The sequence below is a fragment of the Mustela nivalis genome (genome assembly GCF_964662115.1).
Source record: "Mustela nivalis genome assembly, chromosome: 20".
NCBI lineage: Eukaryota > Metazoa > Chordata > Mammalia > Carnivora > Mustelidae > Mustela > Mustela nivalis.
Window position 1 is genome coordinate 38,959,818 of NC_139039.1, and position 22,589 is coordinate 38,982,406.

Genomic DNA, 22,589 nt, shown 5'->3' on the forward strand with positions numbered 1-22,589 from the left:
ATTGGATAAAATATCTGAGGCAACTGGCCCCATGTCTATCCTATTTACAAATATTATCTTCAGAAGTCATGATTTTAAAACTTATATTTCTTGGTTTAAAGTAACATATTACCATTACAATGAATCAAAACAGAAAAGTAGAAAGAAAATCATTTATAAGAGGAATCCATCCTCCTTGTCTTTATGAATATATAATGACTCCAACATCCTCAATATTGTATTATATTAAATCTCAGTACACCTCCTTTTCATGCTTTGTGCCTACAGTGAGTTTATGCAAAAATTTATGTCTTTTTATCAAAGCTAAATCTTTTGGAAGTAAAGAACTAGAATCATGAATGCAATTTATAAATCAGTGAGGAGCACCTGGGGAAGTTTTCGATGTATACACGAAGCTCAATTGAGCATTGCCTCTGAAAGATGGCAGATCTGTGGAAGTCAAGCAATTATTTGCAATCTATGTTGTAAGAACTTCCTGAAAATTTCTTTTGTATGCCACTTATGGCTTCATTCTTTCACAAGTTATTAAAGCCTGAAATTGCACAGGGACTTTGTGACACCCATGATGATAGGGTGTCTAACTCTGTTAACAGACAGCTGCGTTGTACGGAGCAGTTAGAGACCTCTCTGGCCAACAAGGTGGCAGGGCCAGGGTGTGGAGGACAGGATTGCTGTCTCTTGGCCTCCATGTGGTCCTGGTTAATAAAGAGGCATTAATAATGAGGAAGTTTCTGTCTTTCTGATCTTGCGGAGAAATGGATGTGATAGAGGCTTTTTTACTTATTTATTATTTTTTCTTACAAAGGATCCTCATTGACTTTTGCCTTTGCTGTTTTCATTTGCTTTCCACGCTACTTTGAGGTCGAGGGCATATTTGAAAGAGAGTGAGTTAGGACCCATGAGCACCCCAAAGGAGGCTAGTCAGTGCAGGGGAGGGACCTTCCTAATACAAGACTTTAAATAGCTCTTCCACAATGGTTTAACGCAGCACCTGCGAAGAGTCTTGTTTGGCTGCTAGACACTATGGAATTAAAGACTCAAGGACATTGTCTACACGGGATGGAGCAACCAGTTCACGGGTCACCAGTCCTACCAGGATGGTGTGCGCTGGACAGAGACTGAGAAGAAATAATGTGTCTCCCCGACCGTTGAGCACCTTTTAGAAAAAGTGGCTCCGGCATCGGTCCTCCTTGGGCAACCTGGCATCTGCCTCTGATTCAGCAGCCACACACCTCAGTGGCATGACCATCAAACAGAATTCAGAAGCAAAAGATGCTGTAGGAACCCACCATGAGCAAACATCTAGGGATTCTACTGAAGTGTGAGCATCTCTCTCTCACTGTTCCAGAATTCAGCACCAGCCTGGACCTCTGTAGTATTTGTCCTGCATAAACACACTCCCATGAAGACAGGAGAACAACATACCTGGCTTGTAAACACGAATACATCCCACTACTTTCTGGATTTCCTTTCAGACATGCAGGAGAAGTTTTCTTCCCAGCCTCAGCCCAGCTCCTAGGGATGCCTGAGCCTTTCTTCTCCTCCCTAGCCTCCCACACCTAGACCCCGGCAGGACCCACAATCAGGAAATGTGGTTCTGCACGTTTAGATAATCTTTGCCACTGCACAAAAGAAATATATCACACCTAAAGTCGATGTATTCTTAGATCAATGAGAAAATCAGAATTCATGTCATCCTAAGAAAGCCTCCATGTGGGAAACTTACCTACTGTTTCTTAACAAATCGAGCACAGTCTGATTCCTCCAGGATGAGAGGAATCCTCATCCATAGCTATTCTATAAAGTATTTACATGGCCTTCATAGACTTTTCGTGGCCCCAGAATACACACTTATAGTATTAAATCAACCTTAGCAACACTGGAAATAGCATGGGAACCAGTCTGTGCATCCACAGAGGCCGACTAAGGCAGAGAAGATACTCTTCTCCTGTCTTGTTTGTTCCCAGGTTCGTGCTGATACATGCAGGATGGTTCAAAGCCCCCTACACTGCTCCCCATCCCTGCACTGCCCACCCCACCTTGCCCTGCCCGACCCCTCCTTGCTTTGCCTGTGCTCGGGACTAAACTTATGGTTAGCATGGGTGGCTCAGTCGGTGAAGCGTCCAGTTCTTGATTCATCTCAGGTCCTGATCCCAGGGCCATGAGTTCCAGCCCCACGTGGGGCTCCCGCTCACCATGGAGCCTACCTAAAATTAAACATGGTGGTTGCCAGTGTTCCTCATCAACAGAATACTATTTTGAACTGTCTTATGTTTACGCCTTGGCTGTTTCCACATATCAATCATTTTTCTTATGTATTTCCATGTAGAATTCAACACTACCTTTTCTTAAAATAAGTCACTGATTCCAAACTTGGTAAACCAGGTAGGACTTACTGAGTATTTCATGGGGAAAAGGAGGGCACCTTTTTAGATCAAACCTCTGCACAGAGCCCAACTTAAAAATGTCAGCTGGCCCCAGATCCCTGTCTTTCTGCGGTGTATTAGCTGTGTGGACAGCTCTGATCTAGAGCCCCTCCCCCAGCCTCACCTGAACCGGCCTCTCGCCTCCCAGCCCGGCTTCCCAGATTCTCTAGCTCAGGGCTTCCTGGTCCAGGATCCTCTGATGGCAAGACTCACCTCCTTAGCATTACAAGAAACAGAGGAACAATCTAGACACCTGGAAATGCATTTTTTGAGTTTGGGGAGGAAGAACTTTCACTAAAATTTCCTTTGCTCAAGGTTCTTCCGTGGCATGTAAATGCATGTCTTGATTGATTTTCACCAGGCTTCATCTCCTTTTAGATGGCATCAGTTACAAGGTTTTCCACTTCTAAGAAATTCACATCTTGTATGAAAGGTTATAAAATACATAGGTTTACCAAGATGAGTAAGCATAAATTTTGGTCATGATTCAGTGATGCGTGCTTGAATTCACTGACTATTAATGGCTGCTCAAGTCCGATGTTTCAACGACCGGAACAGAATGATTTTGAAAAATAGACACATCCATTGAAAAACAGATATAAATGAAACTGGAACGCCTGCCTCACTTAGACTTTGCAAGTGATTGCTACATGCATTCGGTTTCGTTATTACTACGGCTGTGGTTGTTGTCTTCTTGTCACCCCTGCTCTGAAAGAGCGGCCGTGAGGGTCCCGGAGGCAGCGACCAGGCTTCCCCTCTCTGTGGGTGCTCTGGAAGCTCCGCAGACCAGCCCAGCTCCTGTCCCGGACAGCGCGGGGGCCCCGGACCGCACTCATTCCGACCTCGTCCCCTGTTTGCTCTCCATGGTGCTGATTTCCCTTTTGTGTCGCAGCAGTAGGAAACCCTTTACTAGAAATGGAGTGTAATTACCGCGGAGGATGGAATTTCTCTCCGGTGCTGCCCGAAGCATCCAGGGGAAGGGCAGGAGCCAGAGGACGTGCGGAGAGCAAAAGGAGCTGCCCACCGATTTTCCCCAGACCTTGCATGCACGTCAGGCCTCCCAGTCCCTGCTCGCTTCTGTTCTTTCTGCAGAATCACAGCTGTTCTTCTCCTCACTTTGGGAACGTCTTCTTCTAAAAGCTGTTCTTCATAATCTCATCCAAATGCAGGGTTTTTTGTTTGTTTGTTTGTTTATTGTTATTTCCCTTTAAAAAGGACGATGATGAAGTTCGTGAAGAAAGGCTCAACAATGGCATGGGTCTGAATGACCTTGAAGGTGTGTTGGTGCCCGTCCACGGGACCCTGGCGTGGCTGCACTACCCGGACCAACAGGGGCGAGGCCACTTACATCAGTGTGGAGGGTTTGCCATCCCAAGAACGGGGGGCTTTCCCTGTCATTCAGGACAAGTAGAAGAGTGGCCCTTGGAGAGATTTCTCCATTTGGGTTAAACAAATTCTTGAGAATTGAAGCCTCCATGGGATATTTTTTATTCATTTCCTTTTTGCTCTCATGCTGTTTGCTCAACTGTAACAAAATACTCAGATATAGAAATTCAACAAATTGGAGCTCTGAGCAATGTTTATTATAATATTGGAATTATTCCGCATCCTGTCTTTAGTTACAAAAAAGAGTCATTCTGATGTATCATTAATTGTTTCAGCTGGAGTTGTTCGTCTATAATTTTACAAATCGCCTTCTGACAGGAAACACGTCAACACTGAACTCAAGCACAGTTTTGTCAGAATCGCCTTCCGCCTTCGAGGCTCATAGAAGCGCTTGCTTAGCAGCCGTGACCCACGTGGCGTCTGCCACTGCTCAGGATCCGTTCCGAACATGAGGCCAGCCTGTTGAGAAGCAGTGTGAGGAGCGAGTGACCCACGTGGCGTCTGCCACTGCTCAGGATCCGTTCCGAACATGAGGCCAGCCTGCTGAGAAGCAGTGTGAGGAGCGAGTGACCCACGTGGCGTCTGCCACTGCTCAGGATCCGTTCCGAACATGAGGCCAGCCTGCTGAGAAGCAGTGTGAGGAGCGAGTGACCCACGTGGCGTCTGCCACTGCTCAGGATCCGTTCCGAACATGAGGCCAGCCTGCTGAGAAGCAGTGTGAGGAGCGAGTGACCCACGTGGCGTCTGCCACTGCTCAGGATCCGTTCCGAACATGAGGCCAGCCTGCTGAGAAGCAGTGTGAGGAGCGAGTGACCCACGTGGCGTCTGCCACTGCTCAGGATCCGTTCCGAACATGAGGCCAGCCTGCTGAGAAGCAGTGTGAGGAGCGAGTGACCCACGTGGCGTCTGCCACTGCTCAGGATCCGTTCCGAACATGAGGCCAGCCTGCTGAGAAGCAGTGTGAGGAGCGAGGCTTGTTTTAGGGAAAATGAGTGCACAAGCGTGTTCTCCCCGAGGCCTGCACTGTCGCATGAGGACACGCACAGTCTGAGAGAGAGGATCCTGGTGACGATAGAGACAGAGTCGCTTCTAGGGGACTGTGCAGAACAAAGACAGAATAACGCATGTTCAGGTGCCTGCCTCCAGGTCTGTTTCCCAAAGAGTTGGTTTGGTGTAAGTAACAGGCGTCATTGCCGGTGGACGTATTTTTCAAACTGGATCCCTGCCCCTTTGGATTAAGCAGAAGAATCTCTTAGAGACGGAGAATTCCAGGGGGCAAGGTGAATGGAGGCTCACCCCACCCTTGAACGAGGCTCGCCTGCTCTTGGCTGCCACCAAGGACCATAAGCACATGCCCGCAACCAAACAAGCTGCCTCAGGGAAGACCACACACCCAGAGACCCTGGGGGTGTCTCTTGAGAAAGTTCCAAGAGGGGCTGGTGATAGGATAGAGGTCCATGCTCAGTGATTTGGGACAGGCTTACAGGCAGTGAGCTTTGCTTCCGCTCTGAATCAGGTGCTGGCAGAGGAATCTGAGTGGCGTGGGGCATCTTGACTTTCATCAGGAGGCAGAAGGAGCGTCTGTGTTGGTACAAATGGCAGAATCCTTTCTTTTTTTAAGGCTAAATAGTATTTCACTGCATGGATAGAACACATTTTCTCTACCCATTCATCCATCAGTGGACCGTTGGTTTGTTTCCAGGCTTGTTTCTGTGGCATGTTCAGGAGGCACTGAACATGGGGGGAGAAACATCTCTTTGAGATGCTGACGTGTGTACTGTTTGCATAGGTAGACCCAGAAGCGAGATTGTTGGATCCTATGGGGGAGTTCTATTTTTATTTTGTTATTGCATTGCCATGGCCATGTTATACTCACTAGACTCTAAGGTCTTTGAGGATAAGAACAAGTTCTTAGTCACCTCATTATCATGAGCACGGTGATTTGGGTGCTTGATTAATTTTAATTGCCTGAATATCACTCAATTCTCATAAGGCACTAATGCTCCTTATGCCACGTTTTCCTCCTCTGAAATGAGAATATAAGGCAGTCCTCAGGGTTGGTAAGAGGATGAAATGCAGATGGGAAAGTGCTCCCCAAATCATTCCCTCTAGAAATTGCAGAGAGCGTTATTAATTCTTATATTAACATAAATTCTCTCTGGACTCCTCTTAACTCTACTTCCAAGAGGTTATTTTGGCTTCCCAAGGAAGATACAGATGACTGTGTTGTATGTTTGCTTCTAGCTGTGCCTCGAACCAGCGATACCCAATGCAGCTCTATTCCCGAGCCCAGATACGGAAGGAGAATTGGCTCGGAGTTTTCGGCGGGTTCGATTGTCCGTTTTGAGTGTAACCCGGGATACCTCCTTCAGGGCTCCACGGCTATCCGCTGCCAGTCCGTGCCCAATGCTCTAGCTCAGTGGAATGACACAATCCCGAGCTGCATAGGTAAGCCTGCGTCCAGGAGGCGGGATTCCTTGCGTAGGCTGCCCTGCCCAGCCTCCCAGCTGGTTGAAGAGCTGTTTCCCAATGCTTATGTCCAGTTTCCAACTGGTCATGCTCCAGACCTGTCTAAAAACGATGCATTTTATCCAACGTAATTGAGCAGCAGCTAAACCCTCAAGATTACTACGTTTCATGAAACTACTCATTAGATAAAAAAGTATGAAACATGTTTTCTTTCTCAATACTTATTAAGTATGCCATTAACTCTCCAGCCATGGGGATAGAACGTAATTTCATTTTGGGGAAGAATCATTATAATGGTGATTTGCTGTATTGTGGAATGTCCTTTTTAATAAATGTGTGCTGATGAAGGTTTAAAAAGTAATAGGTTAATGTGGCCCGAATAACAATGACATTGTTAGTTATAGTTTATTTGCTTCATTTGGTGTAAGAACCTCTAGGGCAGTCATGATTAGTTCTGAGTTCCCCTGCACAGTCGCAGCATCTCTTCTCCGCTCTGCTTTGCTCATAAATCCCATTAATATCCTTTGGAGTTTCAGGTCTGCCTCTAGGAGACAATACTCTGCAAAGCTCCTTACATTGTATGGATAAAAGTATTCTAAACAGAATTCCCTTCAGAGACGCCAGTGTTAGGTACTACCCCTCTTAGAGAGCTTGAAGAAGTTAACTTACAGACACCAGATCTATAACCTGGTAATATTGGTAGGTAATAATCAATGATGCTGTGAGTTTCTAAGCGAACAGACTCGATCTGACCCTGGCTATGAGTGCCATTGCAGGCCTCTGACTATCTGATCATGTGAGGCATCAAATTCATGCTGTCCTTTGTGGTCCTTATTTTTATGAGACATGGTTTTGTCTTTTAGTCCCCTGCAGTGGCAATTTCACTCAGCGCAGAGGTACAATTTTATCCCCTGGCTACCCGGAACCGTATGGTAACAACTTAAACTGTATCTGGAAAATCATAGTTACAGAGGGATCCGGCATTCAGGTAAGCCCCTGGTGCCCGGAACGCCTGAGCGCACAGGGTTTCGTCAGCCCTGTGCTTGTTTTCTGTGCTGGCTTTCTGTTTGCCTGGATTATTCTATTTTATTCTATTTTATTATTTATTTCTGCATTGGTTATTTTATTTTATTTTATTATTTATTTCTGCATTGATTATTTTATTCTATTTTATTATTTATTTCCACATTGGTTATTTTATTTTATTTTATTTTTGCATTGGTTTATGTTAGTAGTTATTTTAGTCACTTGCGTTACAAGTGACGAACAAAGATGCACACACATTTGGTAATTTTTAAATTTATTTTTGCATTGGTTTATTTATTTATTTTGCAATGGTTATTTTAAATATTTAAACCATAGCCTGTCTCCTTTTTCTTACTGCTTCTGCAATGCGTTTCTAATTGCATTTTTCTGTTTGGGATAACAATGATGGATTTTTAGGATAAAAGCAGTCAAAATTATCATTTGTAGAAATTTTCAAATGTCTTTTCATGGTTTATTCTCCTAGGTGTCACGCTTCTCTTATGCATATATACTCAGTTTCATGGGAAACGCCCCATGATCAGGCTGATTTCGTTAATCCAAGCACACACACTAACCGAAAACTGTTGTTTGCTAGATTCAAGTCATCAGTTTTGCCACGGAGCAGAACTGGGACTCTCTGGAGATCTACGATGGTGGTGACATGGCGGCACCCAGGCTGGGAAGTTTCTCAGGTAAGATGACACCAGCTCCCCAGGCTTTGTTTGTGAATCATGAACACTAGCACAGGAACACAGGCAACAAAAAGATGGATGCGGACATTTTCCTAGCAAACTCCTGCAGACCCGTAACAGCATGGCTAGTGTTGAAATCTTGGAGAAGCCCATCACACAACAGGCGAGCCAAGGGCCAGCTCTGTTCCCAGGGCAGAAGGGGCAGGTACCAGCACGTTCGCAGGTGATGGGCTGGGCCAGAGCCAAGGGACCCAGTGAGAGTAACTAACGGGATGTGGGGTCACGGTTCTCAGCTCCGGAGAAGACACATCCTCTGAGATTAGGCAGTCCAGGAAAATGGCCGTCTGCAGCGGGGACACTCAGGCCTGAGACTTGCAAGTGTTTTGATCCATCAGCATCGCAGGAAATCTCGACCCTTTGCCTCACTCGTGAGCCTCCTGCCGGGAACCGTGGCCAGTGGCCATGCAGCCCTTCCTTGCTCTTTCTCCCGCCGGCAACCTCTGCACACGTCGCTTCCTCCCTGGCCTGGGAGGGGCCTGGCCCCCTCCCCGCCTTCGTCATACACAGTGCCCTTGAGCTCGGTCTGTCCTTTCTTTCACCCTAGCAGGTTCTCCTGCCTCTTCCATCCTGTCGGGCACAGACACACCCACACTCCCGACCCAGTAGCCGTCATCATGACGTTGTGCCCGTCGCCCGCATCACCGTCATGATGCCCCTGAGCCCCGAGGGGCCAGGCTGAGTCCCACACCAGCACTCTGCACTCAGTACTCCTGCTGACTTGTGTTACAAGTGACGAACAAAGATGCACACACATTTCAGATTCATCCAGAATTGTACGGAGAAAAAGTTGCTTTTCTAAGAGTGTCCCCCAGGCCACACAGATCATGGCTTGTGTCGCCCAGGCTGGACTATGTTGCTGGCTTCTCTGTGCACATCTCCACGCGTCTCTATTCTGCCGCTGCTCAGGGGGTTAGAAACGCTGGTGGACAGCGGCTGGCCATGCGCAGCGCCCGCAACTTTCAGTCAATCACCTCCTCTTAAGTGACTCCCCAGATCCTGTCTCTGGATTCCAGCAAATAGAAACACATTTTTTACGAGGCCACTTCAAGTTCGTGCAGTAAACAGCACTGTGATGTGTAATCTCTCACGCGCCATCTAAGGTCCGTCTGTCCTGCCATCATGGATCTTGGGGGATTTTACCTCCCACCATCCCTGGCGGTTCCCGGGTCACTGCCTGTGCTCTCTCCCTGTGAAGACTCACGCACTCCGGTCCACACAGCTCTCATCACAGTGCAGCTGAGCGTGCCATGGCTTGCAGTACCTTCTCTGTGCATCAAGTACCCTAGATGTTCTTAGGAATAAAAAAGAAAGTCTTTGATGCTAAAAATAGCAACAACAACAGCATGATTTAAAATCTGTATCCAAACAGCAAAACACAATAATAGTTATAATAAAATATGTTTGAATGATTCCTAATAATAATAATAATACAAATAATAACATCTGTAACTTCTGGCAAATATGCTGCACTCCAGGTAAGTGTGGGTATTAAAGGAAGTCCAAAGTAATATTTTTGTAGGATTTGGTAGAAAAATAAAAAATATGTGGATCTTAACTGATGTCATAACATATCTCAGAAAAAGTGTAGTATCTTAACGGATCAGCAGAATATAGGCAGATAGATCAAGGGGAGCAGAAATGTTCCAGGCAGTGGAACCATATGGTTCAGAGCCCGTGTCTGTTACACGCACGGCCCTGTGCAGGCTTGGACCCCCTCGGATCACTTACACATGCATTTTTTTCAACAAATAGAGTACAGTACTGTGAATATATTTTCTCTTCCTTATTCTTTTCTTAAAACTTACTTAAAAGGATGTGTTTTGCCATTTTTTTATCTGAAGTTCAAATTGTACTGTTCAGATTTATTTTTATCAATGAATATACACCAGCCTGTATTAAACCTTCTCTTGAGTAATGATTCAATGTGAACTTAGCTTTCAGATGTGTGATTTTGTATTTTCTCAGTTAATACTTGGACTACGCTGACTTTTCAAAGAGAAGGTAAAACGTCGAACTGGTTGTTCCTCCGGGTTTTCTCAGGCACGGGGGTGTTACTGAGCGCTCCGAGACGCAGACGTCCACGTCACTGACGGGGAGCAGGGACAGCCCCCAGAGACGGTTGCATGACTGACTGAGGCCAGCAGGAATGACTTGCTGAAAAATGATAACAATAATAAAAGAAGGAAACACATTGCCTACATGTGTGGGGAAGAGTAACAGTAGTAATTCACCTTCTCTTCCTTGTTTGGGTTTTTGGAAATAGCCAGAAAAAAAGACCCCCTTTTTTTTTTTCCTGTTATTTCGTGTGTACAAGTTTAAATTTATTGTCCGTCAGTAGAATTGAAACGATAGAAGGCAAGGTGCATTTCTAAGTCAAAACTGGATTCACTTTTAATAGTAAACTATGCCTCTAGCTAAATGTATAGATCTTAGCTACATATAAGTTTTTCTTTTCTTTTTTTTTAAGATTTTATTTATTTATTCGACAGACAGAGAACACAAGCAGGCAGAGAGGCAGGCAGAGAGAGAGGCAGGCTCCCTGCTGAGCAGAGAGCCTGATGCGGGGCTCGACCCCAGGACCCTGGGATCATGACCTGAGCCAAAGGCAGAGGCTTTAACCCACTGAGCCACCCAGGCGCCCCCATATAAGTTTTTCTAAATTTTTGTTTAAGTCTCACTTAGTTAATATTAATTCACTTAATTAGTATTCACTTAGTATTACCGTGTAATATTAGTTTCTGGTGGGCCATTTAGTGACTCTTCAGCTCCAAACAGCACCTGGTGCTCATCACAAGTGTCCTCCGTCATCCCCATCATTTAGAAAATATTTGACATAAGTATCAGTAGAATATAATTCTGACCACAATCACCAGGAGTTAGCACACACTTCGTGGCTTGAAGGCATGGTTTTCAACTCCCCTCTGATGCCCGTCCCAAGCTCAGTCCCCAGGCCACCCCCGCTTTGACCAGTTGGCTAACAAATCGGGGCTTTATCTTAGTTTGCATAATTCTTTGCTATAACTCACAGAACATGAGAAAGCAATATGCTTATGAGTACAGTGTATCACTAAGTGATCAGATTGGGAACAGCCGGATGAGGTGACTCACAGAGCATCATTGGAGAGGTGTTGAACCTAAGGCTTCCGTGTCCTCAGGTTGTGTCACTTTCCAGGGACACATGTATCACGAGCCAAGAAGCTCGCCTGAACTTTGCTATCTAGAGTTTTAACTGGGTTTTCACGATGTAGGCATCATTAATTCAATCACTGGATACAGACTGAACTCAATATTCATCTCCTCCCCGCCCCAAAAGGCTGGGAGGTCAGGCTGATACCATCTGGCTCAGAGTCCCAAGCCTCTTAGTACATGACTGTCCTTCCCACAACCACCACCATGAATTATCCTAAACATAATCACGATCTTGGTGACCATGAACTCAGGTGTGGTTCGAGGAGTCCACCGTGAGTAACAAGGACGTCCCTATTGCTACGAATAGTCCAAGGAAGAAGAGTCTGGCTGACCAGATATTCTTCCAGGCACTTGGGTTGAATTTCTTTATACTTAAGTAGAATTTCATTAAAAAGTGTACAACATTGTACCACATGCAAATCTATTATAATATCGCAATATTGCAAACATGCTTTTTTCTGAAGTTAAACAGACCACTTAGATTATTTTAGTTTAATATTCAAAAGTTTATATGTTTTTTGAGATGACCTGAAGATGTTTGATTTGTGGGAGATTTGCATTGTTCCTAGGACATTTCCACCCTCCAAGACAATAGTGGTTTTTTTGTTTGTTTGTTTGTTTGTTTTGTTTTTGTTTTTGTGAATGAGCCTAATCAACACATCGACCTTATCGGGGCTGTTTTCTGCCTTTGCTACATATGCATTCCATGGGGGGAAAAAAATGAGCAGGAGCCATGTTCACAAATTTGACTTTTTTTACAGTTGTAGCCATTGGGAATACCAGAGGTATGTTCAATTGAAGAAATGATTCATGGTTCTTGTATATGTCCAACTGAAAAAATAATCAAGAAAATTGCTAATTTATGCTCTACATACGTATATGAGTTCCCTCTTACCTGTAGTTTTGCTTTTCCGTGGTCTGAATTACCCGCATACAGCTGTCGGTGGCCCATCTGGAAGCAGAGGCCCCTCCTTCTGACATGTTGTCTGAAGTCCAGGGCAGCCTGACACTGTCACATGCGGGGGTCCCACACCTCCCGTCATGCTGTCCCACAGGCGTTTCATCATCTCACACCGTCCCGAGAAGGCTGAGGACAGGACAGTAACATATTTTGAGAGAAAGAGAGAGACCACGTTCACAAAACTTTTATTTTGATACTTGTTGTAATTATTCTGTTGTATTTAGATGTTCATCTCTTACTGTGTCTAATTTATAAATTACACTTCATCACAGGTGTGCACATGTAGGAAAATACATGTAACATCTATAGGGTGTGGTGCACCTGTGGTTTCAGGCATTCTCTGGGGTCTTAGCATATACCCCGGGTGGTTCAAAGGGACTGCTCTGTGACACTGTATGTAATACAGCAACAGCAGGGAATGGGAGGCTTTACACCCTGCACCTCGCACATAGTTCCACATGGAAACCTGAGGTTTCGATATCATTTTACTTACCCTCACCCAAGGGAAGAGCGATGGCTTTTCTGATGGTGAGAGCCTCTTGCTCTTGGGGTAGAGAACCTGATGACCCACTGAGGAAAGGAATGTGACTACATTCATCATCATTGGTCTCTTTTAACTCATCCTCTTACTCATGGATCATTGGGCCCTGTCTGTCTCTTTCTTTCTCTAAGTTTTGGCTGAGACCAAGTATCTGAAGGGTCACCTATCTTCACCTCTGCAAGCTTTGGGGTAAATTATCTTAGGTTCTGGCTTCTAGCCCTCTGCGGCTGTCCTTCTCTGTCTTTCTGCATGTGTGCTTCACGGCGGGTCCCCAGCCAAACCTTGGCCTTGACCCTCATCCTTAACCCACACAGGTTCTCGGAGGCTTGCTCCCTCTTCTTTGGAGGGTTATGCTACATTTGTCCAAATTTTAAAAACAGAGCTTCATTTTACTTCTGGATCTCCTCTTTACTACTGGCTGGACAGATCTGTGAGGCTGTGGGGAAGAGTGGTTTCAGACCCAGGGGACATAACTTAGCATCTTCATAGTAGAACCTAATTTTGTGAGGGATGGCATGAGTTTTTTTTTTTTGTTTATTTTTAGATTTATTTATTTATTTATTTGACAGAGAGAAATCACAAGTAGTCGGAGAGGCAGGCAGAGAGAGAGAGAGAGGGAAGCAGGCTCCCTGCTGAGCAGAGAGCCCGATGCGGGACTCGATCCCAGGACCCCGAGATCATGACCTGAGCCGAAGGCAGCGGCTTAACCCACTGAGCCACCCAGGCGCCCGATGGCATGAGTTTTAAGATGTCATTTTGGCTGACTTTTTTTGTCCGTATGCTAGTTGGCTGTGTTTGGTACAGTCTGGGACTTCGCAAAGAGCGGAGGAACAAGCCAGCAGCTGGGAACATTGAAAGGCTGGAGCCTACACGGGAGCTGAGGACGTAAGTCACACTGAGAGTAGTGCAGGTTTCTCAGCGCTGGAGGAAGGAGTATGATGGATGGAAATGAGGAAATCTAACTGGATCGGAATGAGAGTATCACGGCGAACTTGTGGTTTTAATATGTATAGATGAAAATTAAAAAGTAAGTGTGCACGTGTGCATATTTCTTACCTCTGTCTTTTGACAAATACAAAACAGCAGCCCAGCAGCAGTGAACCCCTCTATTACTGATCTGGGCTTCTAAATCACAATGTAATACCGTCTTCCCTAGAAGAGCCAAGTGTTCTTGGACAAATGAGGACTCATTTCTCAAGGTTCTGGTAGGAAGAAAAAAAAATACACGATGAACCACTTTGTATAAATTAGAAATCTATGAATCCATCCAGCTATAAGAGGATACATGCATCCATGAAGTGAATGAAGATTTCCCTTACAAAATGCAAACTAATAAATCTAGAAGGAGGCAGAATTAGAGCATCACCATTTGGCAACCGTTAAGATCATGAGTGATTCAGGCTGGAACATCATTGGGTGCTAAAACTGACGTGTAAAGTTCCAACGGGAAGGAGCACATACGCCGTCACCGTGCGCGTCCCCACCTGATCTGTGCTCATCAAAAGCAGGGAAGTGGTAATTGCAGGAGGAAGAGCCTGGCAGCGCCGCCTTCGCCAAGCGTGAACGTGAGGGTCACCAAGAATGCAGCAGGGTTTGCACTGGTGTGCTGGTACACCTGCTGTCCAGACATGCGGCAGGGTTCGCACTGCTGTGCTGGTACACCTGCTGTCCAGACAGACAAACCGGAGAGCTCTACGGGTTGGTTTGCAGTCACAGGAGTGTCTACACTCCCATCCTGGCTGGTTTACAGCCGACATGATGCCGCGTACACAGAGCTGGGATGGCATGCAGCCTTTCAGCCTGAACGAGCCGGTTCCCTCAAACCCCGGGAGCGAGCAGGGAGCAGAGGAGACAACCCAGCAAGAACACAGCGTCGCCTTCTGACATTCTTGCCCAAAATGCAGACTGTTGGACAAACTCAAATTGAAAAATATTCTACACACAAAAAAATGCGCTTGTATTTTTCAAAAGTATCAAATCGAGGAAGGCCTGGGAAGACTATGAAAGTCTTCCCGACGGAAGAAGAGGAAGAGAACGGAAGACGGGATGCGTTGAGTGATCACGGACGGAGAGAAGAGTCCCGGAAATCGAACGAGATCTGTGTGTCACATCTCTGCCGCATAAACGCGCATGTTTGTTCGTTTTTTAGAGTTTGCCATGTTCTCTTGTCAGGAAACCATACTGAATTTTTACAAGAAATAGACCGTCACATTTGCGACTTGCTCACAAATGGTTTAGGGGAGGATAATTTTACATGTACTCATAAATGAATGGAGGTGGAGACAGACACAATTATGATATGCTATGTGGAGACACAGTGGGTATTTGGAAGCTTTTGTACTAGGTTGGCACCTTTTTTAAGGTAGAAATGATTTGAGATGTTTTAACAGGAGATTTTAATAAAACTTTCTATGGAAAAAATGATAAATCAGCCATAAAATTTGAATATTTTAAAAAACATAATCAGTATTTAAACATTTCCTGTTTCTATGGTACTTTTAAAAATATCTATGAAAGAATAGTGAACCCATTTTGAAAGTTAGTGGTCGAGTACAAACAAACAAGTATGAGAAGTTGGTACATACTTCAGGAAAAAGAATCGACTGACTTCTTGAAGAAATTCATGTTTTTCAGAATTTTTATTTCTGTTTGAACAGCTCTGTATATGTAAGGCTTATGTTGTAAGCCGTCTAAAATTATTTTTGAGAGTATGCAGGTTATAAATTATAAACGAATAGAGTCCATCAAAATTCATACCAATTTGCAGCTGACAATCCGTATTAAGGGGAAGTAAATATCTGTGGTGATGGTAGAATCAGTAGAGGCGGCTACATCCTTTCTCCGTTTTCTTTGTTGGGCGTCGCTCTATGTAGGTCACACTAAAACAATGTAATCACAAATAGCCTGCCTGCGGCAGCACTTAAAAAAATAATCTCCCAGCTGCCTTTTGTGTGGTGGGAAAGTCTTCTGCTGCTGTCCCTCCCCCAGAGGAGCCCCAGGGGCCACTCTCCGTGCAGCAGGTGCAGGAGCCGGTGCTCGCGGCCCGGCATCCCCACTGCTCTCCGGCTGACTGGCACCTGTGTGTTTTGTGTGTCACCTGAGGCAGCCAAAGCCAGCGGCTTTTGCAGAAGAGTTGGTGACAATCTGTCCTGGTCAAGGTCCGAGCAGGGGCAGGGCATGGTTCAGGAATTAGCAGTAGCGCGTAGAAGCAACGTGATTCCCAAAGCAACGCTCCATACACAGTCACGTACGACTCACGGGTCCGGGACTTAATATCGTCTTCACCTTCTAGAATGGGAACGTGTTAGATGTTTTCAGTGACTGAATCTGTGTCAGAGTGGGCGGGTGGGTGCGTGGACGTGAGTTTCCTGACCTCACCGTAACCCGGTCGACAGCAGACGAACAGGCGAAAACGTCGAACCTTGTGCAGTGGGTCCCGTGTGTGCAGATGTGGCACCAGAGGCAGTGGAGTAGCTTCTGGAAAGGGTACGTTAGAGTCTCGTCTCCCAAAGAGAGACACAGAACTAGCAGGAAGCCCTTGGGACATGCTGTCCTACATGTGCTTTCAGAGAAAAGCTGGGTCACTACAGCCCTGGGTGGCCAGGGAGCAGGATAGGATAATTTAGGACATGGGAGCTGGGTCGTTTCTAGTCTTGGGTAGAAGAGCCATGGGTGGGAAGCGAGGAGAGGCTGCTGTGCTTGAAGAGTTTAGTTAGTGATGCCAAGTTAGTAATGGAAACAGTCACTGATGGCCCCAGTGAGGGTAAAGCCAGGCAACCGGTCGTGCAGAGGCTGTTGTGAGAGTGAATTTGGTTAGATGAGCTGGATCTATTGCAACATTATTCTTTCTGCAAACTTGACCTAAATCTACAAAAACTGCTTGTGTGGGCAGCCGGGTGCTAAGACCCTTGCTGCGGTGAGCGCTGAGGACCGTGCGGGGTTGCTCAGTCACCACCTTGCGCGCCCGAAGCCAGCGCAACACTCTCTGGTAGCTACACTGGCTTTACAATTGTAAGAAGATGGAAAACCACTAGAAAAAAAAATTTAATTACAAAAATAATACCAGAGTGAGAAGATAGCAAGCATCGTACACAATCAACACAAGTGGGTAAAACTCACGTTCCTGGCCGTTGTGTCGAGTTTGGCCAACTTCCTGGGCTTCCTCCCTCCTCCCCGGTTCCTCTCGGAGGCCCTGGGTGTGCCCTCTGTGGGGCGAGGAGAGACAGTGTTTCTCTGAATAATTACTTCTGTGTTGGGGAGCAGGCCAGGCTACCCCTCCTTTTTTAAATTATGTTGATTTAGCCCGTGTAGCCGGCGTCACTGGCTTTCGATGTGCTGTCCCCGACTGCGCAGCTGCGTGTAGCGCCCAGTGCTCACCAGCACACGTGTCTTCCTCAACACCCACTTCTCCTGTCCCTCACCCCCGCCCTTCTGCAGCCCTCAGTTGGTTTCCCAGGTCTCAGAGTCTCCCATGGCCCGTCTCCTCTCTGGTGTCTCCCCCTCCAGGTTTCCTCGCCTCCGCGCTGGCGCTCCGTGCTAGTCTTCACGTTCTACGTGGGAGTGAGACCGTATGATCGGGTCACCCCTGTTTGCAGCACCCACGATCCGGACTCTCAGTTACTAGGTAGTTTCAACACGAGTCTCTCTTTATAGGTTGTGCTAACCAGCCGGATGGGCTTACGGTTGAAAAACAACTTATGTGTCTGCCTGTCTCTGTCTCAGACTGAGGTCAGGCAGCACCTGAGTCAAACCTCCAAACCTCTTCTAAGTATCTCCCATGCGACACACGACGGCGTGCTCTTACAGTGAGTCGTGCTCTCACGCGTCAGGCCTGAAAAGGCATCGCCTCTCAGAGCGGCCCGTCCTGACAGCCAGGAAGGTGTTTGGGACACACACCCCACATCTGTCAGGGACTCCAACTTCCAGAGGAATTTACCCGCACACATAGTTGCGAGGAATTTACCCGCACACATAGTTGCAAGCGTGCCCGCGCACAGTCAGACACTTGCGAGCGTGCCCGCACACAGTCAGACCTGTGCATAGTGTTTCGTCTTCTTCCCATTTCTCACTCTCCTCCTTCCAGTACAGGCGAGGAACGGTTTGGATTCTGACGGGCCAGAGCTGCCCAGGCACATGCTCGATCCGAGTGTGACCCCGGGTAAATGCAGGGAAGGACGCTCAGTGCTAAGCCGAGGTCGACAGAAAGTCCGGAACGCACTTGCAGAAGGGAGGCAACACACTCATCGGCACTTAGGGCAGGATAGCTTACTGGCATGTGGTTTCTGTCTCCCTGCACTGGCATGCTTCCTGACCTCGTGCCAGGGGACCGCCTGGTTTGGCGCTGGGGATGCTCTCAAGGCAGCAGTTGTCATACCCGGGGCCAACCCGAAAGCAGAGAGGATGGCAAGGCTCGGGGTGCAAACAGCGGCTCGGCCAGAGGAGGCTGAGGAGCTCCGCAGGCCTGCCAGCCCTCCAGGGACTCCAGTTCTGGTGGGATCGCGCACGGGCTGCAGGGAGGTGGCGGGTCCGGGGCGTGCGGGTCCGACACACTGACAGAGGCCGAGAGCGGTCTGCCGAAGGCGGGCTCTGCACCTTGGAGCTGCTGGAAACCGAGCCCCTGGGAGCTCGGGGCATGAGCAGATGTGGGGAGAAGAGCGGAAGCCCCGAGTGTTGGCGGCTGCTGACTCTGAGCAGGGAAGGGACCCCCGGTCCGGACGGGGATTGGATTTCCCCGGCCTGCGGGATGAGCCCGCAGAGCACTTAAAAGAGTTTAAAAATGTCAGTGAAACCCGTGTCTTTCGTCCGTGTCTAGAAGTGAAGTTTACACGCATTCGTCACTTGTGCCGAGCTGGTTGGTGTGCGGAGCGAGGAGCAGGCGGACGAGGGTGCGGGAGGTCTGCGGACGCGCATCCCAGCCGCCCAGGCGGGAGCCGAGAGCCGTGGCCGCTGTGGGCCAAGAGCAGACGCTTCCGCAGCTCCGGGCTTCCCGCGTGGGTCTCTCCGTCGTCGCCGTCAGCTGCTGAAGGCGCACCGGGCCCCGGGGCTCTGTGCGGACCAGGGGAGGTTCTGCCTGGTGTGTAGCCAGGGAGTAACTGGGGTGTCTGGTGAGGAGGCTTACGGGTTTATCGAGCCGACGAAGACGTGTTTACTGCGTGAGCCAGTGAGTGACTTGGTGTGAGAAGGGAGGGGAGATTGCTGAAGGAGGAGCACTGGGAAGGAGTAACGACTGCATCATGCCAGCTCCATTCTGAATGTTTGAGGAAACTCCATCGTGTTTCCCAGAATGGTTGTGCCGGTTGGGATTTCCACCAACAGTGTAAGAAGGTCCGTTCCCCTTTCTCTGCATCCTCGCCAGCCCACGCTTACAGCAGCGCGATTCACAACAGCCGAGACACAGAGGCAGCCTGTGGGCCCACGGACGGGTGACTGGGTAAAGAAGACGCGGTGTAGCCTGCGATGGAACATCACTCACCGTGACAAAGAATGGCGTCTCGTCATTTGCAGCCACACGGATGGAGCTAGCGAGTGCTTTGCTGAGTGAAACAAGTCCGTCCGAGAAAGACACTGACCATATGATGTCACTCGTGTGGATTCTAAGAAACAAAACAGACGAGCACATTAAACAAGAGAAACAAACAAAAAGCAGACTCTTGCATGTGGAGAACGCACCAGCGCCGTCACGGGGGGCGGGCGTGCGCTGGGAAGAAGGTGTTGGGGATTAACAGTGCACTCATGGGGGCCTCTGGGGGGCTCAGTGGGTTAAGCCTCTGCCTTCAGCTCAGGTCATGATCTCAGGATCCTGGGATCAAGCCCCGCATCGGGCTCTCTGCGCAGAAGGGAGCCTGCTTCCTCCTCTCTCTGCCTGCCTCTCTGCCTACTTGTGATCAATCTCTGTCAAATAAATAAAATCTTAAGAAAAAAAAAAGAGTGCACTTGTCGGGACAAGCACTGAGTAATGCGTAGAAGTGTTGAGTCATATCATGCACCTGAAACTAATGTGACACTGTATGTTAATTATAATGGAATGTTAAAAAAAAAAAAGGTAAAATGGGTTGAAGAGAAACAGGCTACAGTTATAAGGACACCTCGAACAGAAAAATCAGTTGTGAAAAAGTAGCTAGAAATACAGGCAGTGGTTAGATCATGCAAGGTCTTTAGGCTAAATCAAGGAGGCTGAAATTCCATTCTAAGATCATCACGAATCCATGAGAATTTTAGTATGAAATAATCATAAGTTCATTTAAAAAAAAAATCCTTTCTTCTAACTCCTGAATAGAGAATGAACTCTCTGAGGACAACAGTGGGTTCAGAAAACAGGCCAAGAGAGGGCTGCACTCCTCGAGCTCACGGGTGCAGGGGGAGGGCACTGGGGTGATGGCGGTGAAGGGGAGGGGGAGGCGGGCGAGGTGGGGTCCGTGGGCAGGTTGCAGAGGAGCGCGGGGTCACAGAGGGAAGGGAAGCTCGGATGGGAGAGGGAGGAGGGGCTGGCGGTGTTGTTGACCGGCGTGAGGGGCGCAGGAGGCGGGCCAGCGCTGGCAGGCTTGGAGTAAGAGTTAGGCTTGGCACACGCCATCTTCAAATGTCCTTTGGACACCCAGGGACGTGAGGCCCGCTGGAACCTCCACCTGGAGCCGTTGGCTTGGAGCTGGTGGAGGACACCACCAGGGCCCTCTCAGGGACCCTGGAGAGGGAGGATGATGTCAGAGCTTCCCTCTCTGACAATGTTCGTCTGTCTTGAACAGTTACGAGCGTATCTCCTTATTCTGTGATTTGAAATAGTATTTCTTTCTTGACACAGTAGGGTCATTTTCAGTGTAGCTTGGTCTAGTCAGTTGCTCACAGCAGGGTGAGTTGGACCCGGCAGGCGTTTCCTCGCCTCTCCTCCGTGCTGAGTATGCGTGTAGAGAGCCAGGCCGTGCAGGCGGCAAGCATGTGCACTCCTCCAACCCGGAATTTAAAGCGGCTTATCGTTTGGCTATGGAATGCCTCCCACCGGAGTACTTTAACATTCCTATTGAGGGACATTCTTCTTCTCCTCAGCCCCCTCCAGGATCACAGTGTCTTTGTCGCTCTTGTCCTAACGTCTGTACATCTCCTACTGACTTGTCGGTCATCACAACACAGGCAGAACATTTTAAGTAAAGACATGATTTGTCATAAACCTGCCTTTTCCTTTTCACACGTGCTTACTTGGAACCACGTGCCTATCTCAATGGGAACATCATTTAGCACGGCGCACACAAGGAGAGAAGAGAGAAAACGTAGTCAAAAGCAGCATTTTCTCAATAATACATTGGATCAGTCCCCTAGGCTAACTGCCCCCCTGTCTCTTCACCCCACCCCTGGGCCTCCATAAGACATGCTCATTTAAGTTACGTCCCCTCTTTGTTCAAGCCAAAATAAGAAAAAAACAAAAATGATTGTGTCATTAAAAGAATGCAGTGTGGGGGGCACCTGGGTGGCTGGGCTGGTTAAGCATCTGCCGTAGATTCAGGTCTTGATCAGAGGACCCTGGAGGGATCCCTGCATCAGGATCCTTGCTCAGCAGGGAGTCTGCTTCTCCCTCTCCCTCTGCTCTCCCCGCCATGCTTGTGCGCGCACTCTCTCTCTCCCAAATAAATAAATATAATCTTAAAAAAAGAAGAAGAATGCAATGTAAAAAGCCAGTGCATGGGGAAATACAAGAAGTGGTGAGCTAGTGCACTCAGACGATAGATGTCATGTCAGCTTGAGGAGAACAGAGAACATGTGCCCCTTTATGGTCTGAGAACAAGAGAAAGGCTCAAAGTACAGAAGGATTAGGGCCAGTACACAGATTGCAGGGGTAGCCACCAGGCCATAGGGATTTGCAAACTGAAGCAGACCCCACATCTGTAGTATAGACAGAAAAGTGAATGCAATTGTCCAATGACTGTCCTACCCCATGTTTCCTGCAGGAACCACAGTCCCAGCCCTTCTGAACAGCACCTCCAACCAGCTCTACCTGCATTTCCAGTCCGACATCAGTGTGGCAGCTGCTGGCTTTCACCTGGAGTACAAAAGTAAGGTCAACTCTTCCGCGTCCCACGTCCCTTGTTTTATCGAGCGCTTTTCTGAGCAAAGTGGAAGTCCACGCCCTTACTACGTAGGAAAATAGTGTTGTTCCAAAACCACAAGTTGCATGAACGTGCATCATTTAAAATCCTCTCAATGCAATATATATTGTAAAAAGCAAAGGAATGAGGACATGCAGATGTTAGTATCTGGAGTAATTGTTGAAAAGCACAAAGCGACACTGTGTGATTCCTGATTTCTTTTGTGAGTGATAGCAGATGTTCATATTAATATCCCAAAACCTATAAAATCACAATTTCCCACAAATTATGGTCATAAGGCCTTTCCACTTGTAGCCTCCAAGGCTGTTAGCAGAGGCCCAGCATGGAGCCACCACCGAGCCTGCCGCTTTGTGTATTATTCATTTTAATTGGAAGAAGGTATTGCGAAGGAGACGCTAACCTTTTAAAAATGAATGTGCAGATGAGTTAAGAGTCTGATAAATGGGTTGACAAAGGTCAAATTTGCAACTCTTCTTCGGCATTTGATGATGCAGGTAAACCTTGTAAAAATGAAATAAGAATTTCCAATGAGAGTCAGGTTTATTTTAGGACATGTTTTCAAGCACTGAAAATGCTTAATGTTGATATTCATCATCTTTAATAAGCAGTTGCAAATAAGCAAATACATGGATAAGTTTTAATAAGTGATCTTTTGAATTGAGATAAACAGTTTGCTGAGATGTAAATGCATGCATGTTTTTGAAAGACCAGATTTCCAGCTGATGATAAATATTCTGAACCAGA

At 47.3% G+C, this 22,589-nt stretch overlaps 1 protein-coding gene across 2 annotated transcripts in view; it reads left to right on the forward strand.

Annotated features, from left to right (window-relative positions):
* The window catches only part of CSMD1 (CUB and Sushi multiple domains 1), a 1,903,837-nt gene that overhangs the window by 1,685,596 nt on the left and 195,652 nt on the right, over positions 1–22,589 (forward strand). For both annotated transcript variants that reach the window (XM_082715632.1, XM_082715633.1), the window contains exons 34-37: positions 6,057–6,260; positions 7,145–7,269; positions 7,903–7,999; positions 21,687–21,791. In XM_082715632.1, coding sequence (XP_082571758.1) covers positions 6,057–6,260; positions 7,145–7,269; positions 7,903–7,999; positions 21,687–21,791 — 531 coding nt within the window. The remainder of the gene's footprint in view (positions 1–6,056; positions 6,261–7,144; positions 7,270–7,902; positions 8,000–21,686; positions 21,792–22,589) is intronic.